This window comes from Molothrus aeneus, unplaced genomic scaffold, assembly GCF_037042795.1.
Source record: "Molothrus aeneus isolate 106 unplaced genomic scaffold, BPBGC_Maene_1.0 scaffold_30, whole genome shotgun sequence".
Taxonomy (NCBI): domain Eukaryota; kingdom Metazoa; phylum Chordata; class Aves; order Passeriformes; family Icteridae; genus Molothrus; species Molothrus aeneus.
Genome location: NW_027098964.1, coordinates 5053418 through 5069931, shown reverse-complemented (window position 1 = coordinate 5069931; position 16514 = coordinate 5053418). Strand labels below are relative to the sequence as shown.

The following is a 16514-nucleotide window of genomic DNA, read 5'->3' as shown; positions in this document are numbered from 1 at the left end:
TTTCCCCCCATTTTTCATGACCCCTTTTCCATGAATATTCCGATTATTCCCCCATTTTTCATGACCCTTTTTCTGTGAATATTCTGATTATTTCCCCCATTTTCAGGGCCCCTTTTTTGGGAATTTCCCCTCATTTTCAGGGCCCATTTTCTGTGAATTTCCCCCCATTTTTTCTGCCCCTTTTCTGTGAATATTCTGATTATTCCCCCCAGTTTTTGTGCACCTTTCCTGTGAATTTCCACCCATTTTTCATGACCCCTTTTCCGTGAATATTCCTATTATTCCCCCCATTTTTGGTGCCCCTTTTCTGTGAATTTCCCCCCATTTTTTCTGCCCTTTTTCTGTGAATATTCTGATTATTTCCCCCATTTTCAGGGCCCCTTTTTTGGGAATTTCCCCTCATTTTCAGGGCCCCTTTTCTGTGAATTTCCCCCCATTTTTTGTGCCCCTTTTCTGTGAATATTCTGATTATTCCCTCCATTTTTTGTGCACCTTTCCTGTGAATTTCCCCCCATTTTTCGTGCCCCTTTTCCGTGAATATTCCGATTATCCCCCCCATTTTTCATGACCCTTTTTCTGTGAATATTCTGATTATTTCCCCCCATTTTTTCTGCCCCTTTTCCATGAATATTCCAATGATTCCCCCCATTTCTGCCCCCCCTTTTCTGCGCATTTAACCCTTCCCTCACCGCTTCCCTGCGCCTCCTCTCCTGCTCCCTTTTCCGGGCCATTTCCCGCTGCTGGTCCAGCATGGCCTGGGAGGAGCCGCCCGGGCCCGGGGGCTGCGGCGCCGCCGACGCCGCCGAGGCCGCGGGCACCGAGCCGGGCACGGACACCGAGCCGGGCACCGGGACCGAGCCGGGCACCGCCACCGAGCCCGGAGCCGCCGGCGGCTGCTGCTGCTGCTGCTGCTGCTCCTGGCGCCGCCGAACCTCCTCGTGCACCCGCCGGGCCTGCTCCAGGGCCTCCTCATCCTCACGGGACCTGGGGAGTGACCACAGTGACCACTGAGTGACCACTGAGTGACCACAGAGTGACCATTGAGTGACCACAGTGACCACAGTGACCACTGAGTGACCATCATTGAGCATTGAGTGACCATTGACCAGGAACCCTACAGGAACCCCCAGACTGTTCTAGAACCTCCTCGTGCACCCGCCGGGCCTGCTCCAGGGCCTCCTCATCCTCACGGGACCTGGGGAGTGACCACAGAGTGACCACAGTGACCACTGAGTGACCACAGTGACCACAGAGTGACCACAGAGTGACCATCAGTGACCACTGAGTGACATCAGTGAGCAGGAACCCCCAGACTGTTCTAGAACCTCCTCGTGCACCCGCCGGGCCTGCTCCAGGGCCTCCTCGTCCTCATGGGACCTGCAGTGACCATTGACCATGACTGAGTGACCACAGTGACCATCAATGATCACTGAGTGACCACTGAGTGACCACAGTGCCCAGGAGTGCCCAGAAGTGTTTGTGGTGTTCCTGGTGCTGTTTGTGGTGTCTCTGCTGGTGTCTGAGCAGCTCCTGGTGGTGTCCGAGCAGCCCCTGGTGGAGCTCCTGGAGCTCCTGGAGGTGTCTGAGCAGCCCCTGGTGGAGCTCCTGGAGCTCCTGGAGGTGTCTGAGCAGCCTCTGGTGGAGCTCCTGGAGCTCCTGGGGGTGTCTGAGCAGCCCCTGGTGGAGCTCCTGGAGCTCCTGGGGGTGTCTGAGCAGCCCCTGGTGGAGCTCCTGGAGGTGTCTGAGCAGCCCCTGGTGGCGCTCCTGGAGCTCCTGGAGGTGTCCGAGCAGCCCCTGGTGGAGCTCCTGGAGCTCCTGGAGGTGTTTGTGGTGTTCCTGGTGGTGTTTTTGGTGTCTCTGGTGGTGTTTGTGGTGGTGTCTGAGCAGCCCCTGGTGGAGCTCCCGCCGCTGCCGCTGCCCCCGCAGGCGCCGCCCTCACCTCATCCTCTCCTGCTCCCTCCTGAGCCGCTCCTTCTCGCGCTCCACCTGCTCGGCCTGGGCCTTGAGGGCCTTCTCGCGCTCCTCCTTCTCGCGCGCCGCCCGCTTGAACTGCTCGAAGGAGTCGCTCGAGGACTTGGCCGCCGCCGCCGGCGCCGCCGGGTGCTTCTGCACCAGCGAGGCCCACGAGCCCATGTTCTTGATCTTCAGGTCCTGCAGGAGACAGGGGTCAGCGCTGGGTCAGCGCTGGGCCCAACCACGAGCTCTGGGACCCACCAGGATCCATCAGAGCCGTGCTGGACACCATGGGATCCTCCAGGGGCTTTGTTCCGAGGACCTGGAGCCAACCTGGTGGGACCTCAGGGGCTTCTCCCAGACCCAACCCTGGAGGTCCCTCAGCCTGGTGGCATCTCAGGGGGTTCTCCCAAATCCAACCCTGGAGTTCCCCAGGTCCCTCAGCCTGGTGGGACCTCAGGGGCTTCTCCAAGTCCCTCATCTTGGTGGGATCTCAGGAGGTTCTCCAGGTCCATCAGCCTGGTGGCATCTCAGGGGCTTCTCCCAGATCCAACCACGAGCTCTGGGACCCACCAGGATCCATCAGAGCCGTGCTGGACACCATGGGATCCTCCAGGGGCTCTGTCCTGAGGACCTGGAGCCAACCTGGTGGGACCTCAGGGGCTTCTCTGAGATCCAACCATGGAGATCCCTGAGCCTGGTGGGACCTCAGGGGCTTCTCCCAAATCCAACCCTGGAGTTCCCCAGGTCCCTCATCTTGGTGGCATCTCAGGGGGTTCTCCCAGACCCAACCCTGGTATCCTCCAGGTCCCTCAGCTGGGTTTTTTGCCCAAAATTTAGGGGTTTTCCCCAAAATTTGGGACCTTTATCCCCCAAAATTGGGCAATTTTTGCCTAAAATTGGAGGGAGTTTTGCCCAAAATTCGGAATTTTTTTTCCCCAAAAATTGGGCATTTCTTGCCCAAAATTTGAGGATTTTTTTCCCCAAAATCTGGGAATTTTTTGCACAAATTTGGGGGTTTTTCACCAAAATTTGGAGGGTTTTTTCCCCAAAATGTGGGGGGGGTTTGCCCAAAATTTGGGGTTTTTTCCCCAAAATTGGGTTTTGTTTTTCCAAAATTTGGTTGTTTTTTTTTCCCCCCAAAACTTGGGGATTTTTTTTCCCCCAAAATTTGTGTGTTTTCTCCCCAAAAGTTGGGAATTTTTTCCCAAAGTTCGGGATTTTTTCCCCCAAAATTAGGATTTTTTTTTTTCCCAAAAATTGGTTTAGCCAAAATTTGGGTTTTTTTCCCCCCGAATTTGGTTTCTCTTGCCGAAAATTTGGGGTTTTTTTCCCCCAAAACTTGGGGATTTTCTGCCCCAAATTCGTGGGGTTTTCCCCCAAAAATTGGCATTTTTCCCCTCAAAAATTGGCATTTTTTCCCCCCAAAATTGGCATTTTTTCCCCAAAAATTGGGATTTTTTCCCCAAAAATTGGCTTAGCCCCAGATTTGTTTATTTTTGCCCCAGATTTGTTCATTTTTGCCCCAAACTGGGTATTTTTGGGTACCTTTTTGGGGGCCACGGGGGTTTTGGGCTCCGTTTTCTGCCGCTCCTTGTCCGGGGGGGGCGGGGTCGGCTCCGGGGGACGAATCACGGCCCGCGCCCCTCCCCCGCCCTCCAGCGCCTTCAGCTCCGGCCCTGAAACCCAAAAATGGAAATTTTCACCTTTTAGACCCAAAACCGGGGATTTATGGCCCTAAAATTGGGAATTCCAGGGATTCGGGACTCAAAAATTGGGAATTTCTGACCCCAAAATTGGGCTGGGCCGCGCCCTTCCCACCCCTCCAGGGGCATCAGCTCTGGCCCTGAAATACCAAAAATGGAAATTTTCACCTTTTAGACCCAAAACCGGGGATTTATGGCCCCAAAATTGGGAATTCCGGGGATTTATGGCCCCAAAATTGGGGATTTATGGCCCTAAAATTGGGGATTCTGGGGATTTATGGCCCCAAAATTGGGGATTTATGGCCCCAAAATTGGGGATTTATGGCCCCAAAATTGGGAATTCTGACCCCAAAATTGGGGATTCTGGGGGTCTCAGATCCCAAAATTGGGGTGGCCCAGGCTCCTCCCTCCCCCTCCAGCGCCTTTAGCTCCGGCCCTGAAACACCAAAAATGGAAATTTTTGCCTGTTTGGCCCCAAAATCGGGGATTCTGAGCCCAAACTTGGGGATTCTGAGGATTTATGGCCCCAAAATTGGGGATTCTGGAGATACGGAACCCAAAGATTGGGAATTCTGGGGATTTCAGATCCCAAAATTCAAATTCTGGAGACCCAAAAATTGAGAATTATGGCCAAAAAAATTGGGAATGATGGAGATTTTGGACTCAAAAATTGGAATTCTGGGGATTTATGGCTCCAAAATTGGGAATTTTGACCCCAAAATTGCGGATTCTGGGGGTCTCAGATCCCAAAATTGGAATTATGGAGATCCTGGTTCCAAAATTGAGAATTCTGACCCCAAAATTGGGAATCATGAGGATTTTGAACCCAAAAATTGGGAATTCTGGGGATTTTGAACTCAAAAATTGGAATTATGAAGATCTTGGACCCAAAATTGGGGATTCTGACCCCAAAACTTGGGGGGTGTTGGGGTCTCATTCCCCCACTGGAGTTTTTTGGGGTTTTTGACCCATTCCCATAGGGGAATTTTTATTTTAAAATTTTCTTCATCTCCATGAAATTTTTTGGGATTTTTTTGGGGGGTTTTTCCCTCTCTATGAAATTTTATGGGATTTTTTTTTTGGTTGTTCCCTCTCTATGAAATTTTATGGGATTTTTTTCCCTCCTCATGAAATTTTACGGGATTTTTTTGGGGCCATCTCTCTCACCGTGGCACTTTTCCAATGGGGTTTCAATGGATTTCAATGGAATTCCAATGGGATTTCAATGGATTCCAATGGGATTTCAATGGATTCCAATGGGATTCCAATGGGATTCCATTGGGGTTTCAATGGATTTCAATGGAATTCCAATGGGATTTCAATGGATTCCAATGGGATTTCAATGGATTTCAATGGGATTTCAATGGGATTTCAATGGGGTTTAAATGGGATTCCAATGGGATTTCAATGGGATTCCAATGGGATTTCAATGGGATTCCAATGGGATTTCAATGGATTCCAATGGTGTTTCAATGGATTTCAACAGGATTCCAATGGGATTTCAATGGATTTCAATGGATTACAATGGGATTTCAATGGGATTTCAGTGGATTTCAATGGGATTTCAATGGGGTTTCAATGGGATTTCAATGGATTTTAATGAGATTTTAAAGAGATTTCAATGGATTCCAATGGGATTTCAATGGATTCCAATGGGATTTCAATGGATTCCAATGGTGTTTCAATGGATTTCAACAGGATTCCAATGGGATTTCAATGGATTCCAATGGATTTCAGTGGATTTCAATGGGATTCCAATGGAGTTTTAATGGGATTTCAATGGATTTCAATGGGGTTTTAATGGGATTTTAATGGGATTTCAATGGTGTTTCAATGGGATTCCAATGGGGTTTCAATGGGATTTCAATGGGATTCCAATGGGGTTTAAATGGGATTTCAATGGGGTTTCAATGGGGTTTCAATGGATTCCAATGGGATTTCAATGGGGTTTCAATGGATTTCAATGGATTTCAATGGGGTTTCAATGGGATTCCAATGGGATTTCAATGGATTCCAATGGGATTTCAATGGGATTCCATTGGGGTTTCAATGGGGTTTCAATGGGATTTCAATGGATTTTAATGGGGTTTCAATGGATTCCAATGGTGTTTCAATGGATTCCAATGGTGTTTCAATGGATTTCAACAGGATTCCAATGGGATTTCAATGGATTCCAATGGATTTCAGTGGATTTCAATGGGATTCCAATGGAGTTTTAATGGGATTTCAATGGATTTCAATGGGGTTTTAATGGGATTTTAATGGGATTTCAATGGGATTCCAATGGGGTTTCAATGGGATTTCAATGGGATTTCAATGGTGTTTCAATGGGATTCCAATGGGGTTTCAATGGGATTTCAATGGGATTCCAATGGGGTTTCAATGGGATTTCAATGGGGTTTCAATGGGGTTTCAATGGATTCCAATGGGATTTCAATGGGGTTTCAATGGGATTTCAATGGGATTTCAATGGGATTCCAATGGGATTTCAATGGATTCCAATGGGATTTCAATGGGATTCCATTGGGGTTTCAATGGGGTTTCAACGGATTCCAATGGTGTTTCAATGGATTTTAATGGGGTTTCAATGGATTCCAATGGGGTTTCAATGGATTCCAATGGGATTTCAATGGGGTTTCAATGGTGTTTCAATGGATTCCAATGGGGATTTTTGGGGTTTTTGTGTTGTGGGGGTGCCGCACTCACGCTGGGGGAGGTGCGGGGCCGCTTTGATGCCCTCGGGGTGGCCCTTGGGGGGCTCCTGGCGCAGGGGGGGGCTGAAGGTCTCGGTGCGGATCACGGGCGAGTGCAGCTTCTCCTCCTTGCCCGCCCCGAGCGGCTGCGACTGCACCACCGAGGCCGCTCGCAGCTCCTGCCACGGAAAATTGGGATCAGGATGGGCCCTAAAATCCCAATCCTGACCCCAATCCCAACACCGAGGCCGCTCGCAGCTCCTGCCACGGAAAATTGGGATCAGGATGGGCCCTAAAATCCCAATCCTGACCCCAATCCCAACACCGAGGCCGCTCGCAGCTCCTGCCACGGAAATCTGGGATCAGGATGGGCCCTAAAATCCCAAATCCCAAACCCAACACCGAGGCCGCTCGCAGCTCCTGCCACGCAAATTCAGGCTCTAAAATCCCAAACCCAAACCCAATCCCGACACCGAGGTCGCTCACAGCTCCTGCCATGGAAAATTGGGATCAGGATGGGCCCTAAAATCCCAATCCTGACCCCAATCCCAACACCGAGGCCGCTCGCAGCTCCTGCCACGGAAAATTGGGATCAGGATGGGCCCTAAAATCCCAATCCTGACCCCAATCCCGACACCGAGGCCGCTCGCAGCTCCTGCCACGGAAAATTGGGATCAGGATGGGCCCTAAAATCCCAAATCCCAAACCCAATCCCAACACCGAGGCCGCTCGCAGCTCCTGCCATGGAAAATTGGGATCAGGATGGGCCCTAAAACCCCAATCCTGACCCAAAACCTGGCCCTGACACTGCTCGCAGCTCCTGCGGAAATCCGGGTTTAGGATCTGTCCTAAAATCCCAATCCTGACCCCAATCCTGATACTGACACTGCTTGCAGTTCCTGCCACGGAAATCTGGGATCAGGATTGGCCCTAAAATCCCAATCCTAAACCCAATCCCGACACCGAGGCCGCTCGCAGCTCCTGCCATGGAAATCTGGGATCAGGATCCATCCCAAAATCCCAATCCTGACCCCAATCCTGACACTGACACCGCTCACAGCTCCTGCAGAAATCTGGGTTTAGCATCTGTTCTAAAATCCTAATCCTGACCCCAATCCTGACTGAAATTCCTGCCATGGAAATCCGGGATCAGGATGGGCCCTAAAATCCCAATCCTGACCCCAAATCCCAAACCCTAAACCCAAACTCAGGTTGTTTCACCTGACCCCAAATCCCAAACCCCAAACCCAAACTCAGGTTGTTTCACCTGCCCCCAAAGCCCAAACCCCAAACCCCAACTCAGCTTGTTTCACCTGCCCCCAAAGCCCAAACCCCAAACCAGCTTGTTTCACCTGACCCCAAAGTCCAAAGCCCAAAGCCCAAAGCCCAAACCCCAACTCAGGTTGTTTCACCTGCCCCCAAAGCCCAAAGCCCAAACTCGTTTTTCACCTGACCCCAAAGCCCAAAGCCCAAAGCCCAAAGCCAAACTCAGATTATTTCACCTGACCCCAAACCCCAAACCCAAACTCAGGTTGTTTCACCTGACCCCAAAGCCCAAAGCCCAAACCCCAAACTCGTTTTTCACCTGCCCCCAAAGCCCAAAGCCCAAACCCAAACTCAGGTTGTTTCACCCGACCCCAAAGCCCAAAGCCCAAAGCCCAAAGGCGCCGTCCCTCACCTGTTTTTTTGGCTGGATGTTTTGCTGAGGGGGCGACTGAGGCACGAGGCCCTGGAACGGCATCTGTGGGGAAGGCATCATGAGGGGGGAGGGGGCTTCCCGCAGGTGACCTGCAACAGGTGGGCACCGGTCAGTCACCGTCGTCACCGTCGTCACCGTCGTCACCGTCACCAACCCCAGCGCGCCCCCAAAAAATCCCAGGATGGCCCCAGAGAAACCCGAAATTCTCCTGAGGAACATCAGAGTTTCCTCAAAGAACCTCCAGACGGCCTTGAGGAACATCAGGAACATCAGGGTTTCCTCAAAGAGCCCCAAAATGTCCTTGAGGGACATCAGGATGTTCCTCAAAGAACACCAGAATGGCCCCAAAGAACCCCAAAATGTCCTTGAGGGACATCAGGATGTTCCTCAAAGAACACCAGAATGGCCCCAAAGAACCCCAAAATGTCCTTGAGGGACATCAGGATGTTCCTCAAAGAACCCTCAAGATGTTCTCAAGGAACATCAGGGTTTCCTCAAAGAATCCCAGAATGTCCTTGAGGAACATCAGGATGACCCACAAAGAACATCGGAATGGCCCCAAAGAACCCCAAAATGTTCTTGAGGGACATCAAGATCCTCAATACCTGGAACCCTGAACACCTGGAGATCCCCAACACCTGGAGATCCTCAAAACTGGGAAATCCTGAACAGCTGGAGACCCTCAACACTTTGAGATCCTCAACACTTTGAGATCCTCAACACTTTGAGATCCCCAACAGCCTCAAACTCTCAGAGCTCCCTGACGTGCTGAGCCCTCGCCGGGCGATTCCGCCCCACCCTTCCCATCCATCCATCCGTCCATCCGTCCATCCATCATCCATCTGTCCATCCATCATCCATCCATCATCCATCCATCCCCCATCCATCCATCTGTCCATCCATCATCCATCATCCATCTGTCCATCCATCATCCATCCATCATCCATCCATCCATCCATCCATCCGTCCATCCATCCATCCATCCATCCATCCATCCATCCATCCATCCATCCATCCATCCATCCACATCCATCTATTGTCCATCATCCATCCATCCATGTGTCTGTCTGTCCATCCATCATCCATCATCCATGTGTCTGTCCATCCATCCATCATCCATCCATCATCCATCCATCATCCATCCATAATCCATCCATCCATGTGTCTGTCCATCCATCCCTCCATGTGTCTGTCCATCCATCCATCCGTCCATCCATCCCTCCATGTGTCCGTCCGTCCATCCATCACCCATCATCCATCCATCCATCATCCATCCCTCCATGTGTCTGTCTGTCCATCCATCATCCATCATCCATGTGTCTGTCCATCCATCCATCCATCATCCATCCCTCCATGTGTCCGTCCGTCCATCCATCATCCATCCATCCGTGGCCCAGCCCCGCCCCTCCCCGCCGCGTGTCCGTCTGTCCGTCCCTCCCGCCTCACCGCTGCCATAGGGGTCGGTTTTGTGTTGCCGCGGTGACGGGTGGTGCTGGATGACCTGCTGCGCTTTGGCCGATTGCTGCTGCTGCTGCTGCTGCTGCACCTGCGGCTGCTGCGGCTGCGGCTGCTGCGGCGGCTGCGGCGGCGCCGGCGGCTGCGCCAGGTGCGCGGGGAAGGGCAGGGGTGGCTGCAGGTGCAGCGGGCGCGGCGGCGGCTGCAGCGGCTGCACCGCGGGATGCGCCGCTGGCGGCGGCGGCGGCGGCGGCAGCTGCGCCGGGGGAGGCGGCGGCGGCGGCGGCTGCGGCTGCGGCGCCGCCTGCGACTGGACCTTCACTGAAGGGAGAAGCGGAGTCTGCGGCTGCACTTTCTGCAGCTGCTGCAGGTACAGCTGCATCTGGCTGGCGCTCAGGGGGAGGCTGTGGTGCGGCGGCGGCACCGGCGGCGGCGGCACCGGCGCGGGCGGCACCGGCGGCGGCGGCGGCTCCTCGTCCTCCAGCAGCACCTGCGGCGGCTGCGGCAGCGGCGGCTGCGGGAGCAGCGGCTGCGGCGGCGGCGGCGGCAGCGCCGGGGACACGGCCGGCGGCCGCGGAGGCTTCGGGGGCAGCGCCGCCGCCCGGTTGCTGGGCCTCGAGGGCTGCTGAGGCAGAGCGTTGTGCAAAGCTGCGGAGGAAGGAGGCGCAGGAGGTCAGGAGAACCTGCAGGGGACGGCCCAACACCTCCCGATCCCACCCACCCGATGCTCTCCTTTCCTTCTGGGATGTGCCAGGAAGGACACGGAGGTGGGACCAGGAGAACTTGCAGGAGATGGTCCATCAACCCCAAACCCCACCCCATCATCTTCCACAAGGAACCAACCCCACCACCGCCACCATCCTCCTCCTTTTGGAACATCCCCAAAAACCACACTGAACATCAAGAGTGAGGAACCTCCCTTTCCCCGCCCAGCACCCTCCTCCTCCTCTTGGGCCATCCCAACAAGACAACGATGGACACCAAGGTGAGGAACGTCCCTCTCCCCACCCACCATCATGTTCTTCCTCTCGGACCATCCCAACAAGACCACGGTGGACACCAAGACCCGAGAACCTCCCTTTTCGCCCATCTACCACCATCCTCCTCCTCTTGGGCCATCCCAACAAGACCATGATGGACACCAAGACCCGAGAACCTCCCTTTCCCCACCAACCACCATGTTCTTCCTCTTGGGCCATCCCAACAAGACCACGATGGACACCAAGACCTGAGAACCTCCCTCTCCCCACCCAGCCCCCTCCTCCTCCTCTCGGTGGACCCCGGCTCACCTGGAGGAGACACCACGTGCTGGTTGAGGTGGGGCGGGGTGCTGTGCTCGGGCGGCGCCGGGGGCAGGTGGGGCGGGGGCGGCAGCTCGGGCTGGGGCAGGTGCAGGATGGGCTGGCCAAAGTGGGCCATGGTGTCGAACATGGTGCCCGGCAAGGGGTGCTCCAGGACGGGCACCTGCGCGGGCACGAAGGGCGGCGGCGGCGGCGGCGACGCCTTCAGGGGCGCGGCGGGCGGCGGGACGGGCTGAGGCGGCTGCGGCGGCTGCGGCAGCGCCGGCGGGACGGGCTGCGGCTGCGACGGCGCCGCGGGGTGGTGGTGGTGGTGGTGCTGTGGAGGGAGGGAGGAGTTAGGAGAAGCGGAGATGTTCTGGTGGTGGTGTGGAAGGAGGGAGGAGTTGGAAGAAGCAGAGATGTTCTGGTGGTGGTGCTGTGGAAGGATGGAGGAGTTAGAAGAAGAGGAGATGTTCTGGTGGTGGTGGTGCTGTGGAAGTGGAGATGTTCTGGTGGTGGTGCTGTGATAGGAGGAGGAGTCAGAAGAACTGGAGATGTTCTGGTGGGGTGGAGGAAAAAAGGGGGTTTGGGGGTGGGAGGGAATGGGCTGGCGGGGCAGCAAAATTGGTCGTCAAAATTTTGGTGGTCAAAGTGAGCGCTTGGGTCACCTAAAGGTGGTTTTGGACACCAAAATGAGCTCTTGGGTCACCTAAAGGTGGTTTTGGACACCTTTAATGGTGTCCAAAATGGTGTTTTGGTTGTCGAAATGACCTTTTGGGTCATCTAAAGGTGGTTTTGGACACCAAAATGAGCTCTTGGGTCACCTAAAGGTGGTTTTGGACACCAAAATGGTGTTTTGGTTGTCGAAATGACCTTTTGGGTCATCTAAAGGTGGTTTTGGACACCTGAATGTTCTTCTGTGTCATCAAAAACGGCTTTTGGTCATCAAAACGACCGATCCAATCCCAATCCATGGATCCCAATCTCAATCCATGGATCCCAATCCAACGAATGATCCAATCCCAATCCATGGATCCAAACCCAACCCAATCCGTGGATCCCAATCCCAACCCAATTTGATGGATCCCATCCAAATCCATGGATCCAACCCCAATCCAACTCATTTTCCAATCCCAATCCATGGATCCCATCCCATCCAAATCCATGGATCCACCTCCAATCCAACCCCAATTCACGGATCCCAATCCCAACCCAATGAATGGATCCAATCCCAATCCCACGGATCCAATCCCCCGGATCCAATCCCAATCCCAATCCCAATCCCAATCCCAATCCCATTCCTACCTTTTTCTGCTCCCGCCCCGAGTGCCCTTTTTTCTTCAACTTCGGCGCCATTTCTGCCAAAAAAAAGGGGGAAAAGAAGAGAAAATTAATTGGGGAACGGCTCCGGACGAACCCGACGGCGCCGATCGGGAACGGGGCGGGAGCTCCTCAGGGAATGGAGCTGGAATTCCCCAGGGATTTCTGGGATTGGGGATCGGGGATTTTGCCGCCAAAAAAAAAAAAACAAAAGGAGGGAAAATGGTCGGAAAAAGATCCCGAGAAAATCCATGGATTCCACGGGATGAGACATCCTGGGAACGTCGCTGCTCCGGGGGCAGAACCTCGGCAAATTCCATCGGTCGATCCCAGCTGGAATCCCAGTGTTCCCAGGAGGAGATTCCAAGGACTTCAACCCAAGGATGATCCCAAATTCCATCGCTGGTTGTTGGTCCCAGTTGGAATTGCGAGGTCCAAGATGAAATTCCAAGGATTTCAACCCAAGGATGATCCCAAATTCCATCACCAGTCATTGGATCCCAGTTGGATTTGCGAGGTCCAAAATGAAATTCCAAGGATTTCAACCCAAGGATGATCCCAAATTCCATCGCTGGTTGTCGGTCCCGGTCGGAATCGCGAGGTCCAGAGGGATCATCCTGGATTTTGGAGATCCCAATTCGAAGATGATCCCAACCTTCATCGCCAACTGTTGATCCAGGTCAGAATCACAATGTCCAGAAGAGGATTCCAAGGATTTCAACCCAAGGATGATCCCAAATTCCATCTCTGGTTGTTGGTCCCGGTCGGAATCGCGAGGTCCAGAGGGATCATCCTGGATTTTGGAGATCCCAAGGATGATCCCAACCTTCATTCCCAGCCACTGGGTCCCAGCTGCAATCGCGAGGTCCAGAAGGAGATTCCAAGGACTTCAACCCAAGGATGATCCCAAACTCCACCACTGATTTTGGGTCCCAGTTGGAATCGCGTTCCCAGAAGGATCATCCTGGATTTTGGAGATCCCAAAGATGATCCCAACCTTCTCCGCCAAGTGGAATTTTCTAGTCCAGAAGGATGATCCTGGAATTTGGAGATCCCAACCCAAGGATGATCCCAACTTTCATCATCACCGATTTTGGGTCCCAGTTGGAATTTCCTGGTCCACAAGAACATTCCAGAGGTTTCAACCCAAGGATGATCCCAAACTCCACCACCGATTTTGGGTTCCAGTTGGAATCATGAAGTTCCATGGAGATCCTGGAGATGCCCAACCCAAGGATGATCCCAAACTCCATCACCAATTTTGGGTCCAAATTGGAATTTTCTGGTCCACAAAGAAGATTTCAGGGATTTCAACCCAAGGATGACCCCGAAGTTCCTCCCCGGCTGTCGGATCCGAGTCGCGATCGCGTTCCCGGAAGGATCCTCCCGGATTTTGGAGATCCCAACCCAACCCATGGATGAACCTTCAACCCCGGATCCACGGGGATAAAACGGAAAAGTCACTTCCAGGTGATTTTGGGGCAGAAATGCCAAATTTATGGGATTTTTTTTCCCCCAAATTTCCCCCAAAATCCTGATTTTATTCCCACCCAAACAGCGAAACGCCGACGGACGGATCCGAATTCCCAAATCCTGGGGTAAAATTCCATGAAAAAAGTGAATTGTTGGAGTCCTTTTACGGCTTTTATTATTCCCAAACGTCCAATTTTTTTCCAAATTTTCCGATTTTCCACGTTTTTGAGGGAATGAGGAATTGGTGCTTCCAAGGCTGAGAAATCTTGGGAAAAGGAACATAAAAATCAACGGATTTGGGGAAAATATTTGGGGCAGATCAAAGTTTTCTAGGAAAAAAAAATCTGGATTTGGTGGTTTGGAGTGAAATTCATCCCCAAAAATGCCTTTTTCTGGTTTTTCTCCTTCCAACCACCAATTTTTGGGGAAAAATTAAAGTTCTGGATTTGGGATGATCCCAATCCTGTTAAATTTGGTGGATTTGATGGAAAATCAGGCAAAAAATCAGAAAAAAAACCAGATAAAAATAGGATTGAAAGGATAAATCCAGGGAAAGAATTCAAAACCAAATCCCTGGATTTTCTCATTCCTAAGTCAGGTTTAAAAATTCCAACAAAACCTTTTAACCTCATCCAAAGATCCCCAAATTGATGGGAAATTCCTTAAAATTGTTCTAAAAAAATCACGGAAATGTTCAAAGATTCTTAATTCTGGATTTATCCTGGAAAAATTCTGGAAAATCACCAGATCCTGTTTTGGTTTTTTTTTGGCGGGGGGAGGATTATTTTGTTTTATTTGGGATTTTTGCTCTTTTTTGGGGAGATTTCTGGGGATTTTTTCCTCTTTTTTTCGGGGGATTTTTTCCTCTTTTCTTTGGGGGATTTTTTCTCTTTTTTTTGGGAATTTTTTTGGATTTCTGCTCCTTCTCCACACTTGACCCCCTCTGGAATTCAATCCCAAATATTTCTCCCCCAAAGACGAGCGGACGGCGAAGGCGGCGATGAAATCGAGTTTATTTCTGCCACAAGGTCGGTCGGTCGGGAGCGAGGAAGAGGAGGGAAGGAGGAAGGAGGCGCTAACCTGAGTCCGAGTCGTCGCTGTCCGAGGAGCTCGACTCGCTGCTGGACTCCGACTCGGACGAGGAGAAGCCCTTGAGCTTGGAGGAGCCGGCCAGGACGTCGAGCTTCTCTGCAGGGAACGACGGGAGCGCGTCAGAGGGGATGGGAACGTCGACCCAGCTGGGATGGGTCAAAGTCAACCCAACTGGGATGGGAACCTCAACTGGGATGGGCTGAACCCAACTGGAATGGGCTGAACTCAACTGGGATGGGCTGAACTCAACTGGGATGGGCTGAACCCAACTGGGATGGGCTGAACTCAACTGGGATGGGCTGAACCCAACTGGGATGGGCTGAACCCAACTGGGATGGGTCAAAGTCAACCCAACTGGGATGGGAACCTCAACTGGGATGGGCTGAACCCAACTGGGATGGGAACCTCAACTGGGATGGGTCAAAGTCAACCCAACTGGGATGGGTTGAACCCAACTGGGATGGGAATGTCGACCCAGCTGGGATGGGTCAAAGTCAACCCAACTGGGATGGGAACCTCAACTGGGATGGGTCAAAGTCAACCCAACTGGGATGGGCTGAACCCAACTGGGATGGGCTGAACTCAACTGGGATGGGAACCTCAACTGGGATGGGCTGAACCCAACTGGGATGGGCTGAACCCAACCCAACTGGGATGGGTTGAACCCAACTGGGATGGGAATGTCGACCCAACTGGGATGGGTCAAAGTCAACCCAACTGGGATGGGAACCTCAACTGGGATGGGCTGAACCCAACTGGGATGGGCTGAACCCAACTGGGATGGGAACCTCAACCCAACTGGGATGGGCTGAACCCAACTGGGATGGGCTGAACCCAACTGGGATGGGAACCTCAACTGGGATGGGCTAAAGTCAACTGGGATGGGAACCTCAACCCAACTGGGATGGGTCAAAGTCAACCCAACTGGGATGGGAACCTCAACTGGGATGGGCTAAAGTCAACTGGGATGGGCTGAACCCAACTGGGATGGGCTGAACCCAACTGGGATGGGCTGAACCCAACTGGGATGGGCTGAACCCAACTGGGATGGGTTGAACCCAACTGGGATGGGCTGAACCCAACTGGGATGGGCTGAACCCAACTGGGATGGGCTGAACCCAACTGGGATGGGCTGAACCCAACTGGGATGGGCTAAAGTCAACTGGGATGGGAACCTTGACCCAACTGGGATGGGCTAAAGTCAACTGGGATGGGAACCTTGACCCAACTGGGATGGGCTGAACTCAACTGGGGAGTCCCAACTGGGGCAGCCTGAGCTCAACTGGTTGGTTCTAAACTCAACCAGTTCATTCTTAACCCAATGGGTTGGTTCTAAACCCAGCTGGGTCATCCCAAACTCAACTGGTTGGTTCTAATCCAAACTGGTTCTCCTAAACTCAACTGAGTCATCCTGAACTCAACTGGATGGTTCTAAACTCAACTGGGTCATTCTAAACCCAGCTGGGGCAGCCTGAACTCAACGGGCTGGTTCTAAATTTAACTGGGTCATCCTAAACCCAACCGGGTCATCCTAAACCCAACTGGGGCAGCCTGAACTCAACTGGTTTGTTCTAAACTCAATTGGGCCATTCTAAACCCAACCGGTTGGTTCTAAACCCATCTGAGGCAACCTGAACCCAACTGGTTCATCCCAAACTCAACCGGTTGGTTCTAAACCAAACTGGGTCATCCTAAACTCAATTGGTTGGTCCTAAACCAAACTGGTTCATCCTAAACCCAGCTGGTTCATCTTAAAACCAACTGGTTGGTTCTAAACCCAACTGGCTTGTCTTAATCGCAACTGGTTGGTTCTAAACTGATTGGTTTGCCTCAAATGGTTGGT

General features: G+C 52.5%; 1 protein-coding gene across 2 annotated transcripts in view; it reads right to left on the bottom strand.

The window, feature by feature from the left end:
* Positions 1-16514, bottom strand: part of BRD4 (bromodomain containing 4) — a 40060-nt gene that overhangs the window by 1152 nt on the left and 22394 nt on the right. For both annotated transcript variants that reach the window (XM_066570323.1, XM_066570321.1), the window contains exons 13-21: positions 14660-14767; positions 12092-12144; positions 10796-11123; positions 9498-10154; positions 8031-8140; positions 6366-6531; positions 3502-3632; positions 1940-2151; positions 690-984 (exon numbers count right to left, since the gene is read on the bottom strand). In XM_066570323.1, coding sequence (XP_066426420.1) covers positions 690-984; positions 1940-2151; positions 3502-3632; positions 6366-6531; positions 8031-8140; positions 9498-10154; positions 10796-11123; positions 12092-12144; positions 14660-14767 — 2060 coding nt within the window. The remainder of the gene's footprint in view (positions 1-689; positions 985-1939; positions 2152-3501; positions 3633-6365; positions 6532-8030; positions 8141-9497; positions 10155-10795; positions 11124-12091; positions 12145-14659; positions 14768-16514) is intronic.